The sequence below is a fragment of the Sphaeramia orbicularis genome, chromosome 6 (assembly GCF_902148855.1).
Source record: "Sphaeramia orbicularis chromosome 6, fSphaOr1.1, whole genome shotgun sequence".
Classification (NCBI taxonomy): Eukaryota; Metazoa; Chordata; class Actinopteri; order Kurtiformes; family Apogonidae; genus Sphaeramia; species Sphaeramia orbicularis.
In genome coordinates, this window is record NC_043962.1 from 4,723,625 (window position 1) to 4,745,160 (window position 21,536).

Here is a 21,536-nt window from a genome sequence, read left to right on the forward strand (position 1 = left end):
TTTGTCACCAAATTGTCCAGTCTTCTTTATGTTTGGTATTTAGGTGCAACTTGGGAAACTCTTGGACAAGTTGCTTGACCTTTAATTTCAAGGTCAAATTAGGGTCAACATGTCAAATTTGGCCTCTGGCAAAGGTGTCAGCACTATTATTTGTTGTCCAATCTTCTTTATGTTTGGTATTTAAGTGCAATTTGGGAAACTCTTAGACGAGTTCTTTGGGTGTCAACTTTGACCTTTACTTTCATGGTCAAATCAGGGTCAATATGTCAAATTTGGCCACTGGCAAAGGCATCAGCACTAGCCTATTATTTGTCACCAAAATGTCCAATCTTCTTCATGTTTGGTATTTAGGTGCAACTTGGGAAACTCTCAGATGAGTTCCTTGACCTTTAATTTCAAGGTCAAGTCAAGGTCAACATGTCAAATTTGACCTTCGACAATGGCATCATTTGATCTTCATATTTGGTATTTAGATGGTATTCAGTGCTTTTCATTTTGATGAATGAAAACTTGGATTGAGCTAATTTGATTTATTCTGATGTAATCTTAATGTAAATGTGTACAGTCTTTTCATTTTGCTTGTCTTGGTTCTTATTTTATCATTTTCCTCTTGTTTCATCTTCATCATTACTGCCTTGATACATCTTTCACACCATCTTTATCCTGTGACCCCTTGGCTGTCATCTGTAGGGTATAATTTCTGTGTTTTTAGTGAGGAGAAAACACAGAGGGGGTGGTTTTTAGGGCGATTAGCTTTGTGCCACAACCAAATATACGTTGAGTCAGACTCTTCTGCCGCTTTTGCTTCCCATTTTCTGTTTCATCCTCCAGTGTTGAAAAGGCTAACATGGAAATCCCAGAACCAAAAAACCCCATGACCTGCAATTTAAAATGTCCAACTGAGAGCAGAGCTAAACATGGTTACAGCCTGGTTCAAAAATAGATTTACTGATTTGGTTAAGAAGTTACACTAGGATTATGCAACTGAGTCATTCCTGGCTTGTTAGCATAACTGTATTAGCTAATCAGAATTATTTTGGTGCATTACATGGTCTGTCTGTTTGACTGCTAATTATTTTTATATACTCAGACTTTGTTGAGTTAGTTAGCAGTGTGGTCAGTGCTTTCAGTGTGTTAGCAGTAGCTCTGGCTCGGCTAGTTTCACTTTTCACTTCTTCCCAGTTCTCCCCTGTTGCCCAAATATGATCACCTCTGGCTCTGAAATAAGATGTAGACAGTGGTTATGCCCATTATTTAGGATTTTCATGATTAACACTAACAAGACGTCACAGGATTCTGTCAAACAAATATTTCCGTTTGTTTACTGGTCCTCAGTTACAATGCATGACTTACTGCATTGGTTGATTTTAACAGTCAGTCAGTGTTGGATTATGTGGCAGGTCAGTACTGTTATCAAACACAACTATTTGTGTCCACTTCTATCAGGTAGATGAACTTACTTGTTGGCAGTGGTGGTTATCAGTGTGGCTGGTGTTGTCAGAAAGTTAGAGGTACCATTAGCCTCTTTCACTGTTCACTTCTCCCCGATGTTGCCTTCATGTCTAATTATAGTTACTTCTGCTTCTGAAAAAGATGGCAATGGTAGCAATGTCGACTTCTCTTCTACAGTCTATGTTTGTGCACTTTCATTCTGTGATGGGAATTAGCTGTTTTAATGATCACCTTCCCACACTGGCAAGACTGTCAAAGACTTCAGCTATGGAAATGAGTCTTTTTCTTTACTGGTACAATATACAGTACCTGGGTCTGAACAATTGATCTTAATTTGGTTTGTAATGTACTTTTCAGAGGGATCGTATGGATCGCGTCATTTTAAAAAAATCACAACAATGTTAATATCAAAACTTACCACCTCAGGTAACGTTTTGCTTTAAAAGAGTGATATTTTGCTTTTTAAATGGAATTATGTATTTTAAAACATTTTCCTGTGTTCTACATTAACTGTAAAAGCTATGCTTGGGTCTGAATTCTTCATTAATTAAACTCCACAGCTCCATCTTCAACCCTATTTTTGAGCAATGACATGAGAAAGGTGGTTTTGAGCACTGGCCCTTTAAATGCATATGACTCCGCCCCCTTCAGGTTGTTGACTGTGCTGCTCTGTCCCATTCAACCAACAACTGAACATTTTAGGTAATCAGCTCGAAGTTTGAACTTCTTTTTAGTATTGGACTAGAACCACCTCTGCTAATAAACAGTTATGTCGTGCTTGGAGAAATGTTCGTCGGAAGTGGACCTTATATGTGCAAATGTTGTGTCATAACTAGTTATAGACTTAAAAATTAAGTAGGAATTAAAATGGGTTGTAGAAATCCACTCAATTTTTGCTGGAATGAATATGAAGATCGTTTTGCAGCACCTGGAGGGTTCAAATTCAAACTTTATGAACTGTTGGGGTCCAAATACACAAATAAATGAACCAAAGACTAATAAAAGTGGGTTTAGCAAAATACGACCTCTTTAAATGGTTCATTTATCAGTATAATTACAGTATTTTACAGAGACCATTGCATCAAGATTGTAGCATTAATGTCACTAGCACAGGTTGCTAGGCTAGTGAGTTTATTTCAGTCTGTTTGAAGCGATACTAGTGTTCAGTTTTAGTCTGCATTAACCTGCAGAGCTTGTGTGATGTGTTGTTTTGCTGCTATTGAAGAAATAATGAAGAATGACCTGAAGTTTGTCAGCTACAGATTTAGTTTGTGAACTCTAATGTGCAGTGTATCTGATTTACACAGACGTTTAAGAGTTACCTTAGAGTGTTAAAAACACTTTTCATTCATTTTAAAATTCCAGCAGTCAGTGTACTTAATGAAAATGCCAAAGCTGAGTTTAACCCCCCGCTGCGTACAGTTTTATGGCTCCTCCCATCCATCATCTTCATGGTCCAGTCCGTGCTTTCCTCTTTCCCTCTGTTGCTGTGTGTATGACAGGATGCAGATGAGGGGCCTCGTGGGACATTGGTTGACATCTTTGGGGAATCTCCTTTCAACACGTTAAACATAGATGCACACAAAGAGGTGAAACATACAGATACACACTAATACAGTGAGCTGGTAGTCCTCTGTGTACAGGCCTAATTAGAGGCAAAAGTGGAGCTGAGTGATTGGACTGACACAACTAATGAGTTCTTTTAACCCGGACAGACAAACTGACATGCAGCGTGAGCACAAAGAACTGAATCGGTCAGGAAAAGTGTAGTATCTGGAGGAAGCAGACTGAAGGGAAGGGAAGAAAAACTTGGACGCGCAACATGGAAAAAAGTAACCGTCATAATGGCAGCCACTGTAAACATGAAGATCTGCTGGTGTTTTACAAGTTGAACTGCTGTCTAAGGCCAAAATCTGTCAGGAACTGTCAGCCACTAGATCCTAGTATTAAAAGTCTGGACATGAAGGAGCCTCCGTGGTTTACAGGGTTAAGATGCCAACCGTGTCTAGGCTTGTCACAGTTATTACATAATCACCTTATTGCAATTATTTCAGCTAACTGCTATTATTTTTGCATAATTGCAGGATGAAACTCACAGAAATGTCAGATCTCATCAGTGTTTCCTTATATGAGATTTGTCTGGCGTTAACTTGAGGTGCTTTATTGTACTATTGCTGCTGGTTATTATGAATATGTATATAAGTCATTTCTTCATTCATTTTCATAGCCTTAAAGTCAAACAGGCTTATACCCTAGTGTTCAGCAGTGAGGAATGAGTCTTATTCTTCCTTACTGTACTGTATGTGTGGTTGTAAAAGGAAGAAAAAAGGGCAATACATGAATCCTAATGTTACTTATGTCATTTTTTTCAATTATAATGCCATTATTGAGACACAATTGTTGTCATGTCTGTACTGTTAGTATCATAAGCCTTATTATTAGTTATAAATTCAATTTGGCTGAGTTCTGTGTGTGTCGACCTTGACATTTATTATTATTGTAAAGGTGAAATCAGGGTCAACATGTCAAATTTGGCCTTTGGCAACAGCGTCAACATCAGATCTCCTTCATGTATGGTATTTAGGTGCAACTTAGGAATCTCTTGGACAAGTTCTTTGGCCGTTGACCTTGACCTTTAATTTCAAGGTCAAATCAGGGTCAACATGTCAAATTTGACCTTTGGTAATGGCATCATCTGATCTTCATATTTGGTATTTAGTGCTTTTCATTTTGTGAAATGAAAACTTGGATTCAGCTAATTGTATGTATTCTGATTTAATCTTCATTTAGATGTTTACAGTCTTTTCATTTTGCTTGTCTTGGCTCATATTTTATCATTGTCATCGTGTTTCATCCTCATCATTTCTCTTTTGTTATATCTTTGAGGCTACATCAGGTTTATCCTGTTACCCCTTGGCCGTTGTCTGCAAGGATATTGTCATATATCAGTGTGAACACAAATCGTCCGATCTTCTTCATGGTGTTTAGGTGTCACTTGGGAAGCTCTTGGATGAACTCATTAGCCGTTGAACTTGACCTTCATTTTCAAGGTTAAATCAGGGTTGACGCATCAAATTTGGATGGCGTTGTCATAATTTATAGGTTATTGTGATAGTATTTTACTGGTCTGACCCACTTGAGATTGAATTGGTCTGTATGTGGAACCTGAAATAAACTGATTTTTACACCATTGACTGTTAACCCTTTAGGCGCTGAAGTTTTTTTCTAAAAACATTCAATTTTAATATCAAGATTTCAAAAAGCTGTATCTAGGAAGTGGTTAGAGATCAAGTCGTACTGTAAATGAGAAAAATATAGGGTCTGACACAAAGTTTATGATGGGAGTAAATTTACTCATCTAATTAGCACATTGTGATGTCACAGGGCGGTGGCCATATTGGTTTGCGTAACTTTAGCAAAATTGAACTTTGAACATATTTACATTAAAGTTTTCTTCTGTTTTTTTTTTTTTTTTCATTTTATCCTTAAAATACAATAAGATAAGATATGCCTTTATTTGTCCCACAAGGGGAAATTCCAGGTTTACAGCAGCAAATGAATGAATGAAATGAACTTAAACATTAGTAGAAAGTAAAATGCACTAAGTTTAGTAGATTTTTAGTCAGGCAGCAGAGTGGACAAATCTGTTGTTTCTATCTAAACTAAATAAGCTTTACTTACTTTCGGGACCATGCCTTTCAAACTGGATTTTCTTCTTCACTTTGAGTAGAAACATGCCCTGAAATGGTGTTAGGATTGAAGGGGCACATGTCCGCCATCTATTGGTGGGAGGTGGTAACAAGATTTGACACCTCTATCAGGGGTTATGGTCTGTTTGCTTGTCGCAATGTTGCAACTTTGGCATTTAAAGGGAATCTTCATTGTAATTTTTGCACTTTACAAATTCATCTCATGGACCAGATTGGACCCTTTGGTGGACCGGTTTAGGCCCACAGGCCGTTAGGGGTGTAAGAAAATATCGGTTCTGCAATATATTGCGATATTTCATTTCACAATACTTTATCGATATTACAAAGTACTGTATTGATACTTTTAGGTATTTATTCAAATGCAGATATTGTGGAGGTAAATTTTTGTTTTTCTTTTTTGTTATATTTTATTTATTTTTATTTAACACTCTTTTATTAAATAATGCTAGTTCCTTTGTTGGGGATTGCACAAAAAATAATGTTATGATGTTAGTTCTGAACTAATAGAATATGAACATTTGAACAGGATCTTAAACTGTAATGTCTGTAAAACATATTTTAAGTTTTAACACAGGAACATTTTGTGATATAGCATTAGATTGTGTGGTGATCAAATAATAATGTGTTGAGTATTTGTACATATTTGTGATGTAATTCAATTCTTCAATGAAATAATCATTTAAAAAAAAAAGAAACAATCGAAAAATTGCCTTTTTAACAGTATTGTGATATATTGTGATATATCATATTGTGATCCTATTATTGTGATTTGTATCGTATCGCCAGATTCTTGCCAATACACACCCTTATAGGCCGTATGTTTAACAACCCAGGTTTAGGATTTAGCACATGTTGCTTCTCATGAACATTCACTTGGAGTCAAGGGTGAAGTGTAAATGGATTTTAGGTCATGTTTTGGGCTAAATGTCAAGAAGAAAGGGGAAGTGTTTTTGATCAGTAATGACAAATGTACTAATAGTTGCCGCTCGCGTTGCAGTGTATACTCAGCTGTTGTGAGTTGGACAACAGGGAAGCGTCCTGCTGTGTGGTTAATATGCTCTGTCTGTGCTGAGTTTGTGCTGTTCATTCGGCCAAAAACACATGGACACATTGTCGGCAGCAGTGACACATACAAAAACACACTGACACAATAGAAGAGGTGGACGTGGCGGTCATGTTTGTAGCATCTCAGCTGTTAAAAGGAGCTCTTTCCCATGATGATGGATTTCATTTCTGTGGTTACATCAAAGCAGCAGCAGCTCCCAGCCCTTTCATTTGGACCCAACAAAAAAATATGAATAGAAGCAGATGCACAGCGGCCGGTACTGCCAACAAATTACACAACAGAGCATTCATGTGTTACACCGCAGCCAGAGCTTTCCACAAACCACAATTCAAGTTGTCTTGGTTGTGAAGTTATTTGACAGATATATATGACTGGAACCCAATTATACACAACATAACAAACCCAGAGGATCGTCACTACATTGATTCTTCTGTTACTGTTAACAAAACCTGTGAAAAATAAAAGCAACAGTGAATTCACCCACTGCTGTCATTGTGTTTTCAGGGGCGTAAGAATAGACCAGTGATCAACTATGACACACAGCGTTAGCTTTACAGGTACAGTCCTGTGTAAAAGTCTTATTCAGCCTGTAACTCTGTTGGTTTTCAGGGTTGAAATGATCATTTACAGATTTATTTGTCATTCTCTTTTCTTCACATACAACAAGACAACACAGGAAATATGATCACAGCTTTAAAAGACACAAAAAAACTCAACTAAATGAATTTTAAAGGTTTAAATCACTATCAGATACTGTTTGTTATTTCTGTTGATTATTTTATTCATTTTGTGATTAATTTGTGTGTTTGGTTTTTTTTTTTGTTATTTGGTTCATTTTCTTGATTATTTTGGTAATTTTTACTCATTTTGTTGATTATTTTGTTCATTTTGTTGATTATTTTGTTCATCTTGTTGATTATTTTATTCATTTTTACTCATTTTGCTGATTATTCTTTTCATATTGTTCATTTTTGTTCATTATTCTGTTAATTTATGTTAATTTTGTTGATTTCTTCTTCCTGTTCAGTGTTGCTTCATGTTGATTATTTTTGTTCAAAATGTTATTGGTATTAAACCTCAGTAAACTAATGCCATACATCTCATTTTGTCTGAACAAAAGGGTTACAGACATGTTAAGTGCAAAGGGAGGCCACAGTTTTTAGTTTTTCCTGCTGTTCGTACTTCACATATATCCAGATTGAATCTAATAGAGACAAATGCATATGTGTGGGCATTAGAACTTAAACAGAATGTTGGACCAGGACTTTCACACAGGACTGTTGTACAACATAGAATTACATTTGCATGATTCGATGTTAATTCTCACGATGGTCAAACCACTGTTTCTTTCCAGTTCGTTGGTGAGTTTGGTTGAAGAATCCAGACAGTTTATTGTGCTTTTAAATGATTTATGTTCTTGGTATGTCTCTGTATATATCAAGATAAAAACTTACTTATTGCCCCTGATTTTGGTGCTTATTGTGTCAGTTTGATTTATTTTAATTAAAAGTTGAGAGCATGTGCTGGGTTTTACTATTTTAAATCAAAATAAAGACACTAGAATAAAAGTGATTTTATTTTCAGTTTCTTCGTATGTAGTTGTTTTAATAACACGTCTTTTTTTTTTTTACAAAATACCTACTGCCATTAATCCCATTTGGTTGTAATTGAATCATTTGCCTTTTGTTGTTTATTCACTCATGATCTCATGACCATTGTTGTTCATCCACTCCTGATTATTTAGAATACAGTTTCCATTGTCTTCGTTAACTTGAACCAGTCCACCTTTTCTATAAATTCTTCACTGCTTGGCAAACAGCTGATCATTCCATAAGTCTAGAGTTAGAACATTATCATGATAAAATGTTCAACAAATTACACCTGATTAAAGTTAAGTAAAACAACAAAAGACTGAAACATTTGGAAGTGTTTTAACAAAGACTGAATAAATCAAATACCTATGATGAAAGTGCTGTAGTGTCAAAATGTTTTTCGTACTGTTTGTTTTTAACCTTTTTACATTTTTTTTGTATTTCATCAACCTAAACCATAAACAAAAATACCAAATACCCAGTAACTCTCATATTTGTTAACCCTTTAGATGTCATGATTGTAATGTAAACAAACCACATTTTTTATGCAAAAAACAATTTTTTTTTGTCAGTATACTACATAAAAATTTGATTAGTTATTTTTAAATTTTTCGTCTTGGCATATGTCAATGATAAACACCAACATTGATTAATATGAATTATTATTTTTTGTGCTAGGTCAGATGTTAAATGTATTTTTTTTACTCACTTGGTAGGATGTTAGTGTAGGAATTTAACATTGTTTACAATATGTGGATTTTAGTGGATGGTCAGAATTTTAAAAATCATGAAAAAATGAACAACTTTTGAATTCTGACCTAAAACAAATTCTGAAAAATAATATGACCTTTTATCACATGAAGTATAAAGTGTGCGTAATATGCTCACCCAGATCCCGGAAGGTTAAATATATTCATTTTATTGCTCATTTTAGCTTATCTTATCTGTGTTGCAGATAGTGTCACAGCCCACAGGTGGATCATTAACCATTTTTAGATTTAATAAGTGGAATACTATCTAATGATGTAAAATGTTTAATACCTACTGATCCACTAATCCTATCAATACATGAAAATAATTGGTGTAAAATACAGTTTGTCATCTTTTCATGGTCATCAGATGTGACCCATTTGGATGTTCAGAGGCACCGTAGTGAACGTGCAAACACCGTCATCTTCTACAAGGTTGATTCACCAGTAAAACCCATGGAGTTGGATCAGTGACAGTGGCTGGACACACGGGGTTTACATTCAATTATTGATACAGAATACAGAGGATAATATAATGAATGATGACAAATCACTTAAAGGTTAAAAATGGAGAAAAATTAATTTGGAAACTGCCACAAAAGTAGCACTGGGTCTTCATGGGTTCATGTCAGACTAGTGCAGTGATTTTAGTTCAGAATGATGCCTGTAGTTGGTCGTCTGGTTAAAGTTTGTGTTCAGTGTCTGATTCCTGTAAACATGTCGCTGTGTTTCTGCTGGTTTGACTGCATTTTATACTTGCACAAAGTTCTCTTCATTGAAAACAGTCAGTCTGAAATCTATCCAAGTCTAGGCAGGGAGCAGGTTTTCTGATAATCATTGATCAGTCAGTCTCAGGAAGGTTGATATTAAGGTTGATATTAAGGACTCTGTTTTTGGGTCATCTGATCATTCAATACAACACAAATCTAGTCAAGAGTTAGAGATCTGTCTTTTTTTAGTCAGTGCTTACTCAGATTTACCACAGAACAGATAAAGTCATACTTTCACTTTCCATTTTACAGAGAAGTGCTGTTGTGAAACTCCTGTCAAGTGCTGGGAAGTCGACTGCTCCTATATCCTCTTTTTTTCTCTTGATTAAAATGGTTGTTCTGTAAAATATTAACTGGTAGAGCCTTGCTGTTACTCCCTTGCCTTGAGGCAGAATTTACAGGTAGAATTTTGATCTCAGATTTAGGCTGACGTTGATCTTTGATTCCTCAGAAATTTCAGCAAGATAAACTGTTTTTTGTAAAGTTATGCATCTTCACTTCACTTTTGTTTGGGTTGATGCAAATTGTAGTTTTATATTTTGGGAGCTGTGGCAGTAATCATGAATAATTTAAAGTTTGCTGAGGGGAGGGGTCTTGTTATTTGTTTTCCTGCAATGTCATTTTTCATTTTGCCCTTTCCAAATGAATTTTCCTCTACATTCAACCCTTACGAAGTGATGCATCAGCAGTTATTCTAATATTATCCTCTTCATTTTGCATTTTTCATCAAAAATCAATGATTTTCCAAGATTTAATTTACTGGTCATGTAGATGTTCATAAAAACTTAGAGTAAATTCAAAGGTTATTATATCAAAACAGAGAAAACTGAAGAAAATTGACATAAACCCAGTGTGTCCATCCACTGTCATTGACCCAACTCCATGGATTTTATTGGTGAATCGGTTTTGTAGAAAATGACAGTGTTTCCACAGTAACTACAGAGCTTCTAAATGTCCAAATGGGTCATATCTGATGACCATGAAAACATGACAAACTGCATTTTATACCAATTATTTTCATGTATTGATAGGATTATCGGTTCCATCGTTATTATACATTTTAGATCCATGGATGCTTTTATCACCAGTGGCTGTAGGTGTTCAAGCGTTAATTTTCAACCTGGTTGTGCAGTTCAATAATTAGTCCACTTTCTAAAAAAGTCAATGTGGTAAACTTTGCACAGTGTCATTTTTTAATTTAAGTAATAGATTAACAGCGTATTGCCTTTTTTCTGCTTCAGATTATCTTGAAAAATCCAGATTTTGTTGTCCTGTAATTCCTGCAGAAATCTAATAATCTTTGTGGTGTAAAGGAAGTGACATGTCAGACCATGTTTAATATGTGCTCCATATCATGACTTATCAGTATATAGATAAGCAGGAGGTTTTGCTAAATAATATGTTGTTGTTGTCTGCTAAATAATATTACTGTCAGTGTAAAGAACCAGACCAGCTGCTGCAGCTCTGATAACAGACTAATGCTTGAGACTACAGTGCATTGAACAGTCAATAGTCAGTGAACAGGTCAGATCTGTGCATCAGATCTGATTAGAACGTGAGAGCAGTGCTGTACTTCCTTACATATGACTCCCAGACATAAACACATTACATTATTACATATTCAAGGTGCTCTCACACTCACTCACTTAGTCCAAAGCACTTACGTTTGCAGAAATTCTCCTTATTGGAAGGGGTGGTGCAGTTCAGAAGGCATCTTCACTCAGAGTCATTCATAGGTTAATGCATAGACTCTTGTACTGTGCATAGGAACTGAATAAAACTGATTGAGACACAGGCTACAGCTCAGAATAGCATGTACACATTAGTGTTTCCTCGAGGGGAAATATTTTTAATGCACCTGGAGAATGTGCACACTTAGCACATGCTTTTCATAATAATTCTTTTCATGTTCTTAGAGACTAGAGATATACATGCCATCAGAAATGCTCTTTAGGTTGGACTGATAGTTTTCCAATTCAGAAACAAGCTAAAAATGTCACTTTGCAAAAATCCCTCCGCAGAGTGTTGTAATCATGGCCTCATGACATTCCAATAAAACTGAATAATTTTTTGACGTGATGGACAAAATGTATGTAACAGAAACTCTGCTGTTTATGATCTTTCTGGGAAGCGATGACATAGCCAGTGATGTTTTATAGATGAAGAAGTGTAAAGGAGTCAGTATGGAGCTTTGGGGAACACCAGTACAGTAAAATTAATACCTCTCCATAGGCTGATTAGAAAATTTGTGAAACAGCCTTATTAAAATAGAAAGTCAAATATAAGGCTGGGTGATAAAACAATAATGCTATTAATCACATTGTCTACATTTCTTCTCAATTTTAAATAAAACACTTGAATGTTTCATTTTTTTAACCTATTTTTCCTGCATAATTTGAAAAAAATCTTTGTGTTGAATATTGATCATTTTCTTGTTAATCAATGGGAAGTTAGGTCGCACTTATTTCTTTTTTTTTTTTTTTACATTAAAAACAAAGAATAACATTAAATATGGAAATCAAAGACTGCAGGTGCAATTTTGTCTTGTTAAATTCAGTATCTTTGTCAAAATTAGTCTTTTACATTGTTTTCTTCTTGCTACATCTTTTCCATTGTTCTTGTGATGTTGCATCTTTTGCGTTTAACATATTTTTGACAGTTGTGACTACTAAATCCACATTCAAATAATCACTAAAATCTTTCCATGAACATACCCTCTGTTGGAGGGGAGTAGAGTTGTGCTGTTGGAGTTAATATCTTGGTTTACGTCAGTGTTACGACCAGCACCGCCCTTCACTCACACTCATTCATACCTTAATGTACACATGAGCATGAACTCACTCTTTGCATCGGGCGGAGTTTATTTTAGTCATACTTAAGTACGCGGTTGTAGACATTCTGTTATATTTCTTCATGCTCACACACACACACACACACCTTTACAAACGTCGTATCTCAGCCTACATTCAGAATGACCTCACCTCTCCAGGGCTTCGTCTCAGGTTTCAGTCCAGGTCCGTGGTCCAACATACACACAAACTCAGACGCTCTGTATTTCACAGGACCAATAGACGACGTAGGGAACACTGAGGAGATAAAAACGACCAAGTACAAGGAAGGATAACGGGCACGTGACCGGGGGGCGGTGGGGGGGGGGCGGGAGGTGCACGAGGCAACGGGGCCAAATTTGGAAAGTGAATCCATCGCATCGGAGCAAACACTGCTCTTTTTCCAAACAACCGACCTTCCAAACTCCAAAGCAGCTCATGTTTTTCTTAGATAATTTCACACACGCGACCATCATGTCCTTTTAAGACATGCTGTAGGATCACGGCGACTATTTATGTTTCAAATTCTTGGCTGTAATATGATCGGCGTCCTTTTTGTATGAATAATTTGGCATGTTTAAGCTTCAAGCTGCACAAACACGACGAAATCTCCTTCTCATTCCACGTAAATCCACAAGGGGATGAGTAAGAGAATCACACCGCGGCGTGGTTGAAAACTGGAACCCTGACCGGCCCCTCGTGTGTATTTAAAGTCAGATTAAATACTTACTTCTTGTAGAAAACATCCCCGAGTGTTTCCTTATGGCCTGGTTTATGGCTGGCCACACCATATATCCTGAGTGACTGGCTGTTATTGGGTGGAATCCCACAGATGGTCCAACTGTCAGCACTGTATTTGCCAGGGTTCGGTAGATATTCAACAGCTGTCTTACTTCTGCTCCTCTACATATGGAAACCAAAGCCCGGGTCGTGGACTATTTACATTTTCGTGGGGCTTCGGTGGTGGGATTGGAGCCATTAGTGGTTCAGACTTATTAAAACCTCCTGCACTCTATCTCTTCTGTGACAGTTTTACAGTCATTGAAAATGAAAATCTGTGAGGTTGTCATTTGTTCCAATGAGGAAACCAAATGACTGTTCTTATTAGCAATGAGTTGATTAAAGGATAGCTGTTGTACTTTCTCTAAGGCTACGCTGACGTCTGCAAATTGCTAAGATTCCAAAATGTCATCTTCGGAGGAAAATTAAAAAGACCCCAAATCATCAGTAACGCGCAACGTTACTTTAATGAAAAAACAGTAGTTAAAGGCCTGAACCAGAACATCCCCAGAAATTACACTGAGTTCATAAGACTAAGATAAGATAATATAGGACTAAGGTAAGACTAATATAAGATAAGATTATGATAAGATAATACTAAGATAAGACAAGATGAAACTAAAATAAGACTAAGATAATCTAGGACTAAGATAAAACCAAGATAAGATTAAGATTAGACAAGGCTAAGATAATATAGGACTAAAATAAGACTAATATAAGATTAAGATAAAATAAGACAAAGATAAGATAGGACTAAAATCAAATTAAGATAAGACAAGACTAAGACAATATAGGATTAAAATAAGACTAATATAGGTTAAGATTAATATAAAACAAAGATAAGATCAAATGAGACTAAGATAAGATTAAGACATGACTAAAATAAGACTAATATAAATTAAGATTATGATAAGATAATACTAAGATAAGACAAGACTAAGAAGACTAATAAAAGATAAGACAAAGATAAGATCAGATAGGACTAAGATAAGGTAAGGCAAGACTAAGATGATATAGAACTAATATAAGATCAGAGACTTTGTCATTGTTTTTCCATACAGTGAAATTTGGGTGCACCTCCAAAACAGATACTCTAAAAACCATACATACGTACGACATGCATGACACAACATGTAACACAAGACAGTTAATTTATCTTCATCATGTTTATCACAACATCATTATCTTAATATGCATTTTTCTTTTTTGCTTTAGGATTTAAATTTTTTTATACATTGTAAACTAAAGGCAAATGTTTCATTTCATCCATTGCTTTTGTTGAATAATAATTTAGTTGGACTCGGATTCTTCTGATTTTATTAGTTTGGATTTTATCTTCATTTTAAGATTCAGTCTTTCACATTTCAGTCTATATGCTTTTTGTCATTTTTGTCATGATTTTGCTTTTACAATCCTTATCTTATGAAAAGTTTAGGCTTTTTTACATTAAATAATTGTCTTGATTGGAAACAACATGAAGCCAAACAGGTTCTCAGATAATTTTTTTATTTCTTTTTTTTCATGGCAAGTCCTTAGCAGTAGAAAGTTGTTTGTTTTTTTTGTTTTTTTAAAGCTGTGAAACTCTTGTCCACTACAAAAGACAAAAATGTATCACTGAATCTCAGGAGGAGATTTAAATGCCAGAAAACATCTTGAAATAAGCTGCAGGTGTAATTTTCAAGCATGTGTTGAATAAATCAGGTTCATTATTTGTGCTGTGTAGTTTTTTCTCCGGTTGTAACATCCGCAGTCAGCTGTCATCAGCTGGTTTACTGTTCTGTCACCATCAGCCTTTTGGTGGTTGCACATCAGCTGATCTGTTGCCTCCTCTGTTTTGTCCTTCCACAGTGAAGTACATCCGTGAAGTGTCTCCGCTCTTCAAGAAGCCGTCCCTGGTGGCCGACCTGCCGTGGGACGGCGTCCGTCCTCAGTCCCCCAGCTACAGCGGCAGCGAGGACTCGGGTTCGCCCAAACACAGCAGCTCCTCCTCCAAAGACAGGAAGGTCATCAGTCTGAAGATGTGCTTCATCAGCAGGAATCTGACCATGCCAGATCTGGAGAACAGGTCGGATATGAAAGTCCTCTGAGAAACAGCAGAGTGTGTAGAAGTTAGGTGTGGTCATGGGTGGGGAGGTGGAGGTGTGTGTGTGTGTGTGTGTTTTCATATGTCCAACTCTCATTCATTAGATTGGAATGTTTGTTCAGTGAAGGATAATGGATATAAAAGAGACATGCTCCTGCTTATTAAACAGATGGTGAATTTAAGGAAACGTGGAAAAGACCGGCAAGATTTATACCACACTGATAAAACAATATGAGCCCTAGAGAGTAAATATGTGCTTCTGTTTCAGTCTGTGTTTGCCCTGAAGTGTCCTTGTTGTGCTAAGTTTTTATTAATATTCTGAATCCGGATATTGATCACTTGTATTTTTATATAGAAAATGTAATTTAACCCATAAAGACCAAAACATCCACTGGCAACCAAAACCATCTACTGGTATAAACTGTTTAATACCTGTTGATCCACTAATCCTATTATTTGTATTATGTTTTTTTGTGTTAGGTCAAATGTTAACTGCTAAAATGTATCTGTGCATTTTGTGCTCACTTGGTAGAAGGGTGTTAGTGGAATAGTAATTTAACATTGTTTACAGTATGTTCATTTTAGTGATGGGTCAGAATTTTAACAATCATGCAAAAATGAACAATTGTTGAATTCTGACCTAAAACAGATTGTGAAAAATAATATGACCTTTAATAACATGAAGTGCAAAGTGTGCATAATATGCTCACACGGATGCCAGAAGGTTAAATATATACATTTTATTTCCCATTTTAGCTTATTTATCAGTGTTACAGGTTGTGCCGCTGGCCACAGGTGGATCATAAACCATTTTTTGGGAGGGTTTAGATTTAATAAAAGGAATACTTTTGACTGTAGATATAAATCTGACAGTTCCACGTAAACTCTCTTAACCCATAAAAGACCCAAAGGTCCACCTTCAATCAAAACCATCTAATGATGTAACTGTTTAATACCTGTTGATCCACTAATCCTATCAGTCCATGTAAATAATTGTTGTAAAATGCAGTTTGTCATTTTTTCATGGTCATCAGATATGACCCATTTGGACATTCAGAGGCTCTGTAGTTACCGTGGAAACACCGCCATTTTCTATAACATTGATTCACCAGTAAAACCCATGGAGTTGGATCAATGACAGTGGATGGACACATTGGGTTTTATATATATTAATAAATAAAGTGAGCAAAAATGAATTTAAAAAAAACTACTAAATAATGAATAATGTGGAGAAAATAAGTAAATATTGTGTTAAAATGACATAAAAAAAAATAAAAGAAGCAACAAAATGAATCAAAACAGCCAAAGTAATGAATAAAATGAACAAAAATTATTAGAAATCGACAAAATAAGCAACATGAACAAAATAAGCCACAGACTGAAGTAATTTGAAGAATTTTTTTGAACTGGCAAAATGAACAAAAACTAAAAAAATATATAAATATCAGGAACAAAAACATATATGAAAATGTACAAAATAAGCAACAAAATTAATAACAAATTGAAACATTGATTCACCAGTAAAACCCATGGAGATGAATTAATGACGGTAGGTGGAGACACTGGGTTTATGTTCAGTTAGAATAGAATAGAATAGAATGTCTTTATTGTCATTGTACAGGTACAATAAAATTGAAAAGTGCAATCGTCGTAGGTGCCATAAAGTATAAATAATGCATATAAAAGTGTACAAAAACAGAAATATAAAAGAAAAACCCTGACGGCATAAATATCTAAAAAAAAAAAACAAAAAAAAACATAACGATGTATTTGACTGAAAAAGTCACTTTTGCTTCGGCTTTATCTGTTTTGATATAATAACCTTTAACTTTTCTCTTAGTTTTAATACACATCTACATGGACACTACAGTTAAATATAAGAAAATACTTGCTGACTCGCTTAGGAAAGGTTAAATATAGAGGAAAGTCCGTGTGGAACTCACCTAAAAAATATATCTTGGTCTTTAAGGGATAACTTATTAAAAGGGACATGACTTTATCGACGGGTAACTAAATCACATGTACCTTTCACAATAAAAGCCTTAAACACACACACTATGTCACTAATGTAGTCACTAGTAACATAAGCGGTGGTTGACTTCAGTTCAGTTTTGTCGTTTTTTTTTCATGAGGTGTTTACGTTCTTCGTTCTCCTCCGTGTTTCTGTCCAGACTGTTGGAGCTTCATTCTCCAGACGGCCAGCACACCGTGGTCCTCCGCTGTAAAGACGGACCCACCGCCAACTCCTGGTTCACCGCCATCCACACCAACATCGCCGCCCTGCTCCCACAGACCCTGGCCCACATCAACGCCTACCTGGGGGCCTCGTCCTCAGCGTCTACACACCCCCACCTCAAACACATCGGCTGGCTGGCTGAACAGGTATGGATGATTCCATTAGATTAGATTAGATCAAATTTTATTCATATAATCGACCCCACTGTCAGTTGACTTTTTATTGAAAACCCCGTTCCTCCTGTTGAGCGTTAAAAAAGAAAGATGTAGGATTTCTGATGACACCTTTAGTCAGAATAACTCCTTCACATACATCCTTTGAAAAACAGCATATGCATATTTTCTGCCTTTTTGTCCTCGTCTCTTATGTTTGTGTTGATCCTGGCATCATGTGTGTCACAATAAGCGTCCGTGTGAAACGCATCAGTGGAACCAATGTTGAGCGGCAGCAAAATTAAGGAAACAAAGCTTCGATTCAGAAAAATTGTAATTCAGTTACTTAATTAATTAATTGTTTCAGCTGTAGTACCAATATTTCACCATAAAAGTACTTAAACGTATACTATGGAGTAAGGAAGCTCCATTTGTGTAAAAACAGGAGTGTCCTAGTAACGCCATTCTCCTCTGAGAACAGGAAAAAAATCAACAAAATGAAGAAAACAATGAACCAAAAAAATAAACAAAATGGAAAGAAACAAAAATGAACAAAAATGGAAAAAAAATCAATAAAAGAACAAAACTGAACATAAATCATCAAGATGAAGAAAATAATCAACAAAACCAGGAAAATAATCAATAAAATGAACAAAAGAAATAAAGAAAATGAACAAATACTCATTTTATTTTCATAGACAAATATTTGTAATCTTTGTATCTTTGTGTCAAAGCGTAAAAGTTTGCTCGTTACAATAAGCATCCGTGTGAAACACATTAATGGAACCAATGTTTAGCAGCAGCAAAATTAAGAAGATGAAGCTTCGATTCAGGAAAATTGTAATCGAATACGATACATTTCTGATCTTTCTAGTCTGAATAACTCCTTCATATTCCACTTGAGGATTACGTCATTAGCTTTAATCATCGTCCATTTGGATAACATAAGCAGGAGTTTCTTTTCTTTCTTTTTTTTTCCTCATATGCTTTCAGAAGGAAATGAATGAGTGTTGGTTTGAGTCCTGACAGGTTTAGTTAGATACAGCGTCTGTTCACGGCTCCTGCGTCACCGCTCGTACCCAGAACAGGACGTATAGGCCGGTGTTTCTGCTTCAGTGGAAGAACCTGCCACAGCCAACAGGAAGAGTTTGTTTTCCTGAATTACACCGGCTCTAAATTTAACCAGAGCTCAGATGAAATGCAGGAAGGCTCGTGGATGCTGAATAATATCTTTTCAGGTTGATGAAGTGTTCTTTCAGAGTCACGTTGGACGTATGGAGGTTTAGTTTCTGTGGAGCTCAACCGCTGTTCACAGGAAACACCTATAGAAGTTTTGGTTGCATTACATTATTTCCTGTTCGTCACATTTTTCACCCACGCTTCTGTCACTCAGTGATGACTCAGACCTGCACCGACCCACTTCTACAGAAACACTGTCATAGATTCAGGTCAAACCATCAGAGTGAGACTGAACTGATCTGCACCTGTAAAACAAACCATACGGTGTGTCTTCAGTCTGGATCTGCCTCCGTCACAGCTGAATAAATGTGTTTGTGTGGTTCCTCTGAAGGTCCAGTTGGACGGAGGTCGGCAGCAGTACCGGCCCGTGGTGATGGCGCTGACGGAGAAGGACATCCTGCTGTTTGAGTCGGTGCCGTGGAGCAGAGAATCCTGGGCCATGCCTCTGCTCACCCACCCCCTGCTGGCCACCAGGTAAACACCTGGAGGACCATCATGCACCTGGGTTACAACAGTCATGTTTACACTGGAGTAGTTCTTTTTTGATGATGCATTCACTGTCAGTCAGGTTTTTCTTACTATATGACATAGAGGTCAGCATCGGATAAGGGGGAGGGGTGGATGTGGGCAGAGCAGAGCAGAGCGGCAGAGTGCAGTCAGTGGGAGAGAGATGGAAGATTTTTACCTCTGCCAGGAAGTATTGTGATGACTTTGCTTTGTGTGTGTGCGTGTTTGTTTGTTTGTTTGTTTGTTTGTTAGCAAGATAACTCAAAAAGTTGTGGACAGATTTTCAGGAAATTTTTTAGGAAATGTTGATACTGGCACAAGGAAGAAATGATTCAATTTTGGTGGTGGTGGTGGGGGGTCTGTCTCGGCGGAGGTCTGCGTTCTCTGAGTGTTTTTCTTGTTATTACTTTTAGCAGTGTTTTTGCGATGAATTCTTGCAAATAATCTATATTATAAAAGCCAAATGATCTGATCTGATCTGCCTTAGCGGAGGTCCGCGCTCTCCAAGTTCATTTCTAGTTTCCGCTGTTTTTATTTGTATTTTTCTGGTTTGTAGAGTTTATTGATAGTTGTGTTTTATTTAGTTTAGTGTTCTTAGTTTTTCATTGTTTTATTAAATATTTCTTTGGTTTTAATGGGGTTGTAAATGCAGTGACCGTGTTGTTTTTGGACTAAACTCATCCCTGTGTGTTTTTTTTTTTCCTCGTCCTTCAGGTTGGTTCACTCTGGTAACTCCCGTGGTTCTCCGGCTCAGGGTTCGGACCTGGTCTTCGCCACCAGGACCGGCACCAGCCGAGGCATCGAGTCCCACATCTTCCGGGTCGAGACCCACTGGGATCTGTCGTCATGGACGCGAGCCCTGGTTCAGGGAGCGCACGCCGCCGCCGAACTCATCAAAGAAGTGTCCATCGGTGAGTTTGGGTTGTGTTGAAGCTGAAGCTGGAGCTGCAGCGATTGATTAGTTTGTTCATTTAGTTATTGGGGTTTTCATTTTTGTTCAGTTTTGTTCAGTGACTATTTTATTAATTTTGTTCATTGATTATTTTGTCCATTTTGTAGATTATTGGTTTTTTCATATTTATTATTATTATTATTATTATTATTATTATTATTAATTTCAGGTCATTTTGTTGATCGATTATTTCATTTTTGTTCATTTTGGTCATCAATTATTTTGTCTGTTTTGTTGATTATTGTTCTTTTTTTTTTACAATTTTTATTCATTTTGATTTATTTTTGTTCATTGATTATTTTGTTCATTTTGTTGATTAATGTTCTTTTTTTCATTTTTATTTATTTATTTTGATTTTAGGTCATTTTGTTGATCATTTATTTCATTTTTGTTCATTTTGGTCATGGATTATTTTGTTCACTTTGATTATTTTTTTTCCCATTTTTGTTCTTTTTTTCATTTTGTTGATTATTCTTTTTTTTCATTATTTTCATTTTGTTTTTATTCATTTTTGGTCATTTTGTTGATTATTTATTTCATTTTTATTGATATTGGTTATTGATTATTTTGTTCAGTTTGTTGATTATTCTTTTTTTTCATTTTCATTCATTTTGTTGATCATTTATTTCATTTTTGTTCATTTTGTTCATTGATTATTTTGTCCATTTTGTTGATTATTCTTTTGTTTTTTACATTTTTGTTCATTTTAAGTTCCTATAAACCCTTCAAATCCACTGTTCACACTGTGCTGCAGCTCAATGGAGGAAAATCCGACTTGTGATCCAACAGAGGGGAATGTTTCCACTCTGAGCAGAACAATGGTTGGAACAGACTCCACCTCCTTTTTTTCCTTCTCCTTCTTCTTTTTTCCTCTTCCTCTGTCGCTGCACAAACACACAGTTGTTCAGGAACATTCAGCCCATTCAGGTTCACGTATGAATGATATAAAAGAAAAGGTGTTGAATTGAGAGAAACATTAAAAAAAAGCCACGAATGAAATGTTGCACGTCTGAAATAAACTAAAATGACAAATTAAAAGAGAAAGCCTTTTCAGTTTGACAACAGATACTCTGAAATACTTAATACTCTTATATTTTAACCTAAATATCTGTACTTTTTACACTTAATACCTTGAAATCAGGTAAGTTTGACCGGATTTACTCATTATTTTAATCACAGTGATTTCAGCTGAAGTGGAAAGAATGAATGAAAAGAACAAATGGAGTATAAAAAATGATGGAAGACAAGTCACTCAATCAATCAAATTTTATTTATATAGTGCCAAATGATAACAAAAGTTATCTCATGACACTTTACATACTGAGTTGGTTGAAACCAGACTCTAAGCCAGGCTACAAATACAGTATTCTAGTATATTTTTGGTCTATTTACTGTATTCTACCATATTTTTCAGTATTTT

The 21,536-nt window shown here is 36.0% G+C and overlaps 1 protein-coding gene across 1 annotated transcript in view; it reads left to right on the plus strand.

Moving 5' to 3' along the window:
- Positions 1-21,536, plus strand: part of sntb2 (syntrophin, beta 2) — a 37,681-nt gene that overhangs the window by 13,320 nt on the left and 2,825 nt on the right. Inside the window, exons 2-5 of the mRNA XM_030137342.1 lie at positions 14,796-15,012; positions 17,202-17,412; positions 18,989-19,131; positions 19,879-20,075. Coding sequence (XP_029993202.1) covers positions 14,796-15,012; positions 17,202-17,412; positions 18,989-19,131; positions 19,879-20,075 — 768 coding nt within the window. The remainder of the gene's footprint in view (positions 1-14,795; positions 15,013-17,201; positions 17,413-18,988; positions 19,132-19,878; positions 20,076-21,536) is intronic.